The sequence below is a fragment of the Acyrthosiphon pisum genome, chromosome X (assembly GCF_005508785.2).
Source record: "Acyrthosiphon pisum isolate AL4f chromosome X, pea_aphid_22Mar2018_4r6ur, whole genome shotgun sequence".
Classification (NCBI taxonomy): Eukaryota; Metazoa; Arthropoda; class Insecta; order Hemiptera; family Aphididae; genus Acyrthosiphon; species Acyrthosiphon pisum.
In genome coordinates this window covers 17,516,476-17,527,238 of record NC_042493.1, presented here as the reverse complement: position 1 = coordinate 17,527,238, position 10,763 = coordinate 17,516,476, and the positions used below count along the sequence as shown (strand labels likewise).

Here is a 10,763-nt window from a genome sequence, read left to right as displayed (position 1 = left end):
ATTCGATCAATATAGAGTATCAATATATTCAGCATTTCAAACGAGGTAGGTACCATCAGTAGCAACTATTAACCACCTTAGTCTACATGAATCAAACGATGATGTTTTTAGAAGGTTTTTGTTCCTGTAATGTCATGAACAAATTTGTTGGATCTTCTGTGGGCTGCGACTAACTCTACTTCTGGTGCGATATGATAATATTCTTACATAATATAAGTTATTAATATAACTTATAACATTTTAACTTTTTGTGAAATTTGAAAAAATAAACTGTTTTTAAAAATACGAATTTTGTTTTATATTTAAATTAGTAAAATGGTAATGGGTTGCGTTATGCATTATTATTTTTCATTCCACCCTCGATTATTGTGCTTTTGAGTGCCACCAACCGTCGTAACAGAACTGTTATTGGTAAAGCTTATCAAATCCACCACCCTTAGACGCGGGCAGCCGCGTGGCTGGAAAGTATCTTGACGACTACGGTTCTGCTCGGCCAAGTCTGGTGACGTCGCACTGGCGACATTCCGTGGCGTGTTGCGGCGGCCGGAGCCACCGTGACGTCCAGTTGAAGCGGCGTCTTTTCTCGCGACCTCCACTTCGGCCATATTAGGGGCATTGTTGTTGTTGTGCCGAGACGACACCTGGATCGGACAGAAATTTCTGCCGTCGCTCACACCTCGCGCCGACGGCTGGTAAGACTCATCATACTGTACCTGTTTTGTGGCCGGTTCGATGTTAAAACTGTTGTCCTTCCCAATGATATTGCATAAACATTCGAAGACAAAACTGCCCTGTGGCTGTTGACGATTTTCGCCTTTCGAACTTTGGCGTTCTCTGGTGTCGAGCATCGATGGTTGGCATCGTCTAAGGTCGTTCTTTGATGATCGACGTTCTCTGGTATTGTCCTGGGACGTTCTGCGTTTTCTAGTGTCATCCTGTGACGGTCGGCGTTTCCTAGTGCCGTGCTGGGACTTTCGACGTTTTCTGGTATCATCTTGTGACGGTCGGCGTTGTCTAGTGTCGTCCTGTGATGTTCGGCATTTTCTAGTGTCGTGATGAGATGATCGACGCTCTCTGATTTCGTACTGCGAATATCGACGTTCGTTAGTGTCGTTTTGCGACGATCGGTGTACTCTAGTGTCGTTTTGCGATGGTCGATGTACTCTAGTGTCATACTGTGACGGTCGGCGTTCGCTAGTATTATGCTGGAACGGTCGACGTTCCCTGGTATCCTGTTGCGGCGGTCGACGGTTTCTGATGTCGTGTAGTGACTGTTTCTCGCCACCTGAACTCTGCTGTTCACAACAGTTTTGTAGTGATGTTCGCATTTCCCGGTTTTCTTGCATCAATGCTCGCTGTTTGCGCTTGATGCACCGCATCAATTTCGCCCGACGCTGTTCCACCTTGTACAATTCTTTTTCGAATTCCTGCAGTATACCATCCGATCGGTTGGTCAGGGTCCGATTGTTTGACGTCGGCGGTGGTGTAGATTTTTGGTCGGTGATCGGGTCTTTGGTGGGCCGGACCGTAGGCATCGAAACCTGCAACAGCGATTCGCGGCCCGCCCACGGTTCGTTGTTCCGTTGCGACGACCCTGCACCCTTCTGCTGCTCGTCATCGAATGTCGGTTGACAGCAACAGCTGGTCTTCTTCGAATCGTCTCTACTCACATCAGCTCTCGTTGGCTCTTTTGCGGGCCTGCTTTCCTCTCGAGGCCTAGCCCCGCAGGCCCCGTTTTTGGAAATCCTGCTACAACCGGTGGCCTCTTTGTCATTACTCTCCGTGCAGGTGTCGTTTTTACAGAAGTCTGCTTCCGTAGTCGTCGAAAGCTGTAGCAGCGATTCGCAGCCCGTCCACGGTTCGTTGGTCCGTCGTGACGACCCAGCACTCTTCTGCTGCTCGTCATCAAATGACGGCTGACGGGCACAGCTGTTCTTCAGATCATCTCTACTCACATCAGCTCTCGTTGGCTCTTTAGCGGCCCTGCTTTCCTCACGTGGCTTAGCCCTGCAGGCCCCGTTCTTGGCGATCCTGTTACAACCAGTGGCCTCTCTGTTGTTACTCTCCATGCTGCAGTTGTCGTCCTTGGCGATCCTGCTACAAACAGTGGCCTCTCTGTCGTTACTCTCAGTGCAGGTGTCGTTTTTATAGAAGTTTGCTTCTGGTTCCTCGTCGAAAGTGATCTGCAGTATTGGTTCGCGAACATTACGCACCGAACATTCGGACTTCTGATGCGGCAGACTGCACTGTTGGTTGAAATTCTGTTTACCCTGGCACGGACCACCTGCATTATTGTCCACTGGACTGACTAACATAGTTTTCGTATATTATATAGTATTAAATGTAATATATTTATTAATTTGTGCTAAAAGTATTTCTCGAGAGTTTCTATGTTTGTAATCTGTTTTAAAAATTGTAGTTAATCTATACGGGTGTTATAATAATAATATTGTGGCGATTTAAAAAATTTATCTAGGTATATCCTAGCAATATAATTTATTACTATATAGTATATAAACAGTATATAATACCAACTTCGATATTGTGATCTTTTTACATAGCCAACTTAGTTACAGAAGCACGTACATTTTTTGCCATTTGTGATTTACATGTACATTGTAATTTATTCGGGCGAGCTGGTGGTCCGTTAGCCGTACGTTCTCGGGATTGTCACACATTTTAGTATTATAATATTGCAAATTTTATTGTTCAAATGTGTGCATCCTGAGACGGTAGCGTTTGGTTTGAAGCCGCTAACTGACACCAGTTCTACAGGTAATCAGTTGATGAGCTACATATAATTACTATTCAAACTTTAGTTATTCATTATATCAGTTTAATATGCTAATCAAGCACTTTCTACCACATTATATTATTCATATTCTAGTCAGAACTTTGTATTATTATTTGCTATAGCACTGTTGTATTACTATTTAAAGCCAAGAGGCTATATTATATTATGTCATATTTAATTATTATAAACCTACCTGGCAATTTATTCATTTATTTAATTTTAAGTAACACATATATATATATATTGTTTTGATAAAAGAAAACTCATTATTATTATCATTATTGCTCAATAAAATTCACAAAAAACTGCAGGCACTCATGTTTTTTTTTATTTGATATTTTATAAACATATATAATATAATCCAAACGTCAGTCGTGAAGACACTCCTTATTTTCTATAAATAAGAGCTGACAGCGGCAACAATAATAATATTGGAATTTGGAATCACTACTCGGTTCTCGTAAATTATTGCCTATTTCAGTATTTGAAAATATTCTTATTATTATATTATTTATCTAAATGAGATAATTAGATAATTTAATTATTTTTATCTATATAAGATAATTGAAAAAATAATTGTATAATTCCCAATACTACGTACATGTAACATAACTAACATAACTATATTAGATTCTGAGTGGAGCAATGAAGCTAGTGGTTTTATGTAATGTTGCGTTTTATGTAATGCTATGTAACGTTTTACAGATTATTGACTTGTCATTTATGTCGCACTCGGCGAATTTGATTAGATAGACAGGAACGTAGAGTACGAGCCTATACATTATTTGCACCACCATCAGACGAGTCAGAATCGCGAAGTAGAGAATATATCCACCAGCAGTCATATCTACATATTAAAGCGCATAATAATCTATCTAATAGATAAATCATAATAAATCAATATTGTTTCAAATCGTACTCCGCTACTCCTAAGATCTTCAATAAACTACCCTCAACAACAGGGTTACTCAGGTTTAGTGTACTGTATAATAATATAACTATTTTAGACATTTAATAAATTATTGTATACGTTTCTAAGTCGTGTTCGATTGTATTAGTTTATGAGGTCATAAGTTTCTAGGACCTGTAAAATATAACTTAGAAAACTTTATTTATATCAGTTCAACAATCCGATTTTCAAGACCGGTTCGTGTAGAGGGAATAGCCAACCATCTCTCATTAAGGGCCGCGACACACTACAGCGGTTTTAACGCGCGGTAAAAACACGCAAGTATCGCGCGTCGAAAGCGCGAGATGATAACACATACTATGTAATGGAGTGCGTCAGACTACCGCGGTTTTGACGCGCGTTGCCGCTTGACACCGCTGTCTGTCGCGGTTTTGCGTTTTGAACGCATTAACGCTTGGAATCGTAACACATTGATTTATATGGCGTGCGACATACCACATCGGTTACGACGCGTTTCAAAATCCGTTTTTTACCCGTGTTTACCTGTTTTTTTTATAGTTTTATTGATTGGTACTTTATTTTGTTTTGAGTAAATTTATTTAAATATATTATCAATATGATTGACATCGATATTTTAATTACCGAAGTTGAGAAGGAAGAATGTCTGTGGAACATCAACAGTAGTAACTATATGGACAAACACTGTAGTAAAACAAAGGCCTGGATAAATGTAGCCAGTGTTGTATTAAAAAATTGGGATACATTTTCAAGCAAGGAGCAAGAATCTTATGGTAAGCATAATATTAATTTTTATGTTTCTATAGTAATATTATAATTTCTATATTAATATTTATTATGTATAATATATATTATGTAAAATGATAATACTACCTACTTTAAAAAAAACATAATAAGTAGGTACGTAATTTTCTGAATGGCTCACACAAATATTTTAAACTTGTATGACTATATTTAAATTTATAAAAGCAAAGTACGAACAGGCTGCTGCATGCCGGCGTCGAACGTGTATTAACAATAGTATGTTCGACAGAATTTATTTTATACTGAAAGTTATATAGGTACCTATTCTTATAATTCATAATAATTAATGAAATTAGTACGGTCACTTTTATCATTTATATTTACAGTAGTTGTATTTAGAAGTACAAAAAAATTATACAAATCTATATTGAAACGGAACTGCTCCTGCTTCCATAAAATATTCAGCAAAATATTCTCGAACATCTAAGCCTTGTTGACGAGCTCCAGAATTATTTTCATTTTGAATGTCTTCCAAAGAGTTTGAGAGGGTGTCTTCAAAGTTATAACCATCCCTTCGTCTAACATAATTGTGTAAAATGCAGCATGCTTTTACAACGTCGTCTGCAAAATCTGGTTCAACTAGGATAGCACTATGTAGAACACGCCATTTATTGGCGAAGATTCCAAAAGCGCATTCTACGAACCTTCGAGCTCTTGACAGACGGTAGTTAAAAATTTTTCTTTTTTTGGTGAGACCTCGTCCAGGGTATGGTCTTAAAAGATTTTTGTGTAGTCCAAAAACTTCATCACCAATTACCACGAAAGGCTGCGGAAAACTGACTGTATTTGGAAGAACAACAGGTGCTGGTAGATTTAATTGTTCATGATCATTGATAAGAATATAGTTTTTTTCCGAATGGAAAATTTTTGAAAATTGTTGAATCACCCTCCTTGTCATATGCACCAACATCGATTGAAATAAAACTATACTCTGCGTCCACTACAGCCATTAATACAATGGAAAAATACTTTTTATAGTTGTAGAACATTGATCCATAATTAATGGGTTTAATACAACGAATATGCTTGCCATTAACTGTGACCCTACACAGTTTGGAAAGTTGGTTTTCAAATAAAATTTTTTTGCTATTTCTGTCCATTGGTCTGGATTAGGTTATGGCATTTCTTCAGGCTGTAGGACCTGACATGTTTCTCTAACAATGTTTCCTATTGCACTTCGTCCCAACAAAAATTCGTATTGTAAAGCAACAAAATTTGTTCCAACAAATTAAAAAAATAATTTATAATTTTAAATGATATATAAATAATATACTAAATTATATTATATTGTATAGGTGATATCATATAATTGTATGTTTTTCTCAAAATCAGACATAATGTTTAGAGTTATTTAAGTAATGATATTTCCTAACATTTAAGAATTCAAAATAAAATACTTTTTACTGGAAAAAATATCTCACTTGGAGTGTTTTTCATGATATTATATTTCATCTTTCATAAAAGAAAAACTATTGCTTATAACTTATAATTTCCTCAATTTTTAATAAAAAAAAAGTATATTGTCAAAATCTATAAACTATATTTTGAGTTAAAAAAAATACAAAAAAATTATTCATAATACGTATTCGAAAAATTTTTTCAAAAAGTATTTAAAATAGTATTAGAATAAAAAAGTATTTGAATATATTTATTCGAATATTTACAAGACTACAGAATTATTTCTACCCATTTTAGAATTGTTCAACTCTTATAAGTTAACCTCATCTTAAAACAATTATTTATCTATATTATACAAAAATACTTTTTAGTCGAAGAAATTAAAAAAAAAAATGGAAAAACATCTGGGATAATTTTGCTCGAGACTAACTAAAACAAAATAGTACACCAAGTGGTAGTGGAGCAAATCCTACAAAAAAATATGCATATGCTGATGTACTTTCATTTTTACAGCCAGTTTTGAAAAAAAGAAAGTAAGTAAAATCCATTTTGGAAACAAAATATTTCCTTAACATTTGTATTATTATTAAAACTGCAGGACAACGGGTAATATGTATTCACCATTATCACCCATAGAAATAGAAACCACAGTTGACGCTGGTGAAATTTCCGAAGATCATGTTGCAACATCAAATAATACAAACAGGATGAATACAGCGGAGCCACAAAATAAAAAGCAAAGGAATACCCTCGGGAATACCCCAATCACCCCGTTTCAACAAAATCTGCTGCACCTTATGCAACATCCACCTACGCAAACACGCTCAGAAGACATTGATCCAGATAAAGCTTTTTTGTTATCAATCCTTCCAGAATTTAAAAGAATGAATGATAACCAAAAACTTGACTTGAAAATTGCATTCAAAATATTTTAAACTCATCTATTGACAACTCACAAACTTTCAACGCAAACATTCACCAATTAAATTATCCCAACTATATTGGCCAGCAAAATTCTCTCGCACATCCATCGCCCTATCTATATCCAAGCTATACACAACAGTATAATCTACCTATGCGTCCATCTTCAAGGTACTCTGCTCCACAAAACTATAGTTCACCAACCTCACCTGCAGATTACAGCCTCGAAGATATAGGAATGAACCATAGTGTATAATAATATTATAATACAATAAATTATTATTATTATTTCTTTTTTTTTTATTACCAACAGAACAATATGTTGTATATTGTATTAATTTAAGTATTTGAAGTTACAGACGTTATTTTATTATTTTTTTTTATTTTATTATATTTTATTGTAAAAAGTTTTTGAAGTTACGTTTTATTTTATATTTTATTGATAACCATAATATTATACTGAAAACTGTTTTATATATTGAAGAGATTTGATTTATTTAATTATACTTATTTTATGCAAACATATTTACTAGTAAAGTTTTATTATTACCTGATTGTAATAGTTAGTCTTTCTTCTGGACACACCGGACGTCGGAACTTAGTGGTTTTTTTCGTAATCTAAGGACGTATTTTTTCTAATAGCTCGTCAAATGAAGAAATGGACATTCTATAGTACTCTAAAAATGTACTCAATACTTTCGAATTTCTCCATAAAAAGAAAAAAACCGATTATTTATTTCCCGTACTGCATTAAACGGATGAATCCAAAATGATCTTTCTGATTGTGGCGGGTTCAAATATACAAATGCTTCTGCCACTGCAATTACCTTCATTGCATTTATATAATAATCGCAATCCATACTGAATAAACAAATGAAAAATAATTTAATATAATATTCAAATAGAAGTTTTTTATTTTTTAGTATGGATAAAAAATAAAAAACTTATAACAAATATAATATATATTATTGTTAGTTTTTACTAGGTACTTACTTTCAATTAAAAAATTATTTAGGTACTTGGTTATTCAATTCCACGGATTGTTACAAATTATTATGTCAATATATTCACAAAATATTAAAAAAAGTACAAGACAGCACAAGACCGAATCATCAACAGCTGCCAAAATAGTCAACTAGTCTGTCTGAGTGCTAAGTGAACACGCGCAAACCGCGCTAGTGTAGCACGTGCAGATCGTGCGTTGAAACCATGGCAAAATTTATTGTAAAATGAATTTTTTTAGATTATTGGTTGGGCAAAAAATTAAAACTTAATGATTTAACGAAATCAAACTGCTCTATTTCTTTTTGTGCTAGCTTTGTCATTTGTTGTCTTATAAATGTTTCTGTCTCACATATTTTCTTCGTTTTTATTCCATTGCTTCTACATTTGATATACGTCTCTGATTGAATTTCTAACACATCAATAAAATTATAGATGTTAGGATGACTAGAGTAGAACGATGAATTTAGGTGTGAATGAAAACTTCCACGTCCGTTAGTACGGTTACAGCTAGCAGAAAACTGTGTCCAAATATTTGGGTGAAATATGCCATCCAGGGATATATAGTTTTCGAAAACATAGTCGGTAAATTGTACAACCCGATCATCTTTAGCGGGCAGTAATGCTAAAAAGTCATCCATGAAACAATCAATGACGTTGTCAGAATCTAAAAATGGCAAACCAAAAAAAAAAAATTTAAATAATAACTTAGGTAGATACTGCCGATACTCAGTAGCGGTTCTGCCGTTAAATTTTTGAGGAGGCAACGATATTGTACCCATCTAGAAATGTTAGCGCAAATCCCCCAATTCTCAAAACTCATTTATTTTGTTTAAAAACCGTATTTTTTTTTTAAAAATCTGTCAAAAGATTTTCATTTTCACTATTTCTTATAATTAAAATACCTAACTAGAAATTATTAATTATGTAATTCGGCGCTCACACTCACAGTACCTATCACACAGAAAATAAAATAATACAATTTAAATCATAGTAATATAGTATGAATAATAAACATAATATATTATTGCTATTATACCATTGCTGTTGATAATAACTTATTAGTGATAACGTGCAATAAAGTGTATAATCTATAATGAATCGTCAGCCACTGAGGCGCTGCAAGTCACAGCTTGTGACGTTTGCCAACGGAGGCTACAGTTATGTGCAGTCTCCACAGAGAATGGCGCATGCGCTATTCACATATTTTACGTGCGTCTGTGTGTGTACATTTGTGTACACATATGTAACGCATCGATAACGGCGGCGGCAGTTGCCTCCTGAGAAAGTTGGTAGCGGCTGCTGATACGGGACGCGTGGAGGGGCAGCCGTACTATCATAGAACAATAGTATATCAGTTTAATATTAATATTATATTCGCCTTTTGCGCACGGGAACTGGTCAGTCTCTTACTTATGGGCATCACGGTCTTGTTTAAAGACATGGTACACTCCATAGCCCCTTCAATACATAATTTAAATATATATTTTATTTATTTCCCTTTTATAATAGTGTCTATATTTGAAAATATAAACACACAACATTTTATAATTTAAATAATATTAACCATGTATTTTCTCTTATTTTCAAGGGAGGCACTGCCTCCCTTGCCTCCCCGGGAAAACCGCCACTGGCGATACTGCCGGCACAAAATAAATAAATTTCCAGGGCCGCAATTAACTTAATGATAAAATATAACCGGCCCGCAACTCTCCTATGGCCGATTAAACTATATTTATTAATATCTTATTTAATGTTTTATTATTATTTTTACAGTACATATTTTATATAGTAGAAATCAAATGTAGACATCAAATGTCTCTAGTGTAAAGAAAAATAATATTCACAATTATTAATTTCCCATGTGTCAACAGTGAACTTCTTATGTGATGTTTGATGTTTCAGAATAAAATATCATTATCAAAACCTCATAATATATGCAAAATCAATATACTTAATATCCTTTTTGAATAAAACAATGTACTTAATAATAATAATAATAATAATAATAATAAGGTCCAATTTAATTTCTAAACATAATTTAAATATTTTTTGAAATTTGAAAATTTGGTGAAAACTCTATATATGGTGAGTAACCTATACAAATAAACTAAATAAATAATTTTATTTATCGCGTTTTCGAAATAACTTCAAATTACATTTGTACATTGGCAAAATATTATGTTAATTTGTGCTGTAGGTTCAATATTTTAGATTGTATACATTACTAGACATCTCTAAAACAAACTATGATTTTTCGCAACACCTTTTAGGTGTAACTCACTGCAGTAAGTTTAACTCAGCCACCCTGGTAGGCAATGATCAAAAATTCGATTTGATGCATGCATGTTCTTGATCTGCCTGAAGAGCCCGTGGCAACGAATAATAAATAAATACTAATTACTACTAATTATTTCTCCTATAACAACCAATAGCAACCATTTATAAACAAAAATTTCCACCGTGAATCTCGAAATCTCCGTTCGAGCATCTCCCCGAATGTGTGGTAGGAGGGTGAAAAATGCTTTACCACTTATTCTCATACTTACCGAATATACACACATTTCATAAGAATCTGTCGAGCAGTTACGAAGGAGTGCGATCACTAACTGCACTGTGCGTGCGACACGAGTATTTTATATACCAGATATATATATTTTACATTCTACATTATTAAACTATACAATTTTATAATTTTAAGAAAATAATTATATTACAACAATCGTTATTTACAAAATGAACAAGTGTATATACATGAACACATGGTTAGATAATTTACAATTTAAATCTACAGGCGGCCGATCGCAACGGTGTCTGCAGAGGTTGAAAAATTACATTTTACAAGAATTACAAAATTTACAAAAGTTAGCCGTTAAGTATATAAAAAATTAACGTGTGCGGTATACGCAGGCCCGG

The 10,763-nt window shown here is 34.3% G+C and overlaps 1 protein-coding gene and 1 pseudogene across 1 annotated transcript; both read right to left on the bottom strand.

Moving 5' to 3' along the window:
* Window positions 1–281: 281 nt before the first annotated feature.
* LOC103308844 (serine/arginine repetitive matrix protein 2-like) lies at window positions 282–2,500 on the bottom strand. The gene is made up of 2 exons (XM_016802932.2): window positions 714–2,500; window positions 282–641 (listed from the first exon to the last, which is right to left on the bottom strand). The coding sequence occupies exons 1-2, from the start codon at window positions 2,313–2,315 to the stop codon at window positions 342–344; spliced, it is 1,902 nt and encodes a 633-aa protein (XP_016658421.1). The 5' UTR covers window positions 2,316–2,500; the 3' UTR covers window positions 282–341.
* Window positions 2,501–4,878: 2,378 nt separating this feature from the next.
* LOC107883266 lies at window positions 4,879–5,520 on the bottom strand (annotated as a pseudogene).
* Window positions 5,521–10,763: the final 5,243 nt, after the last annotated feature.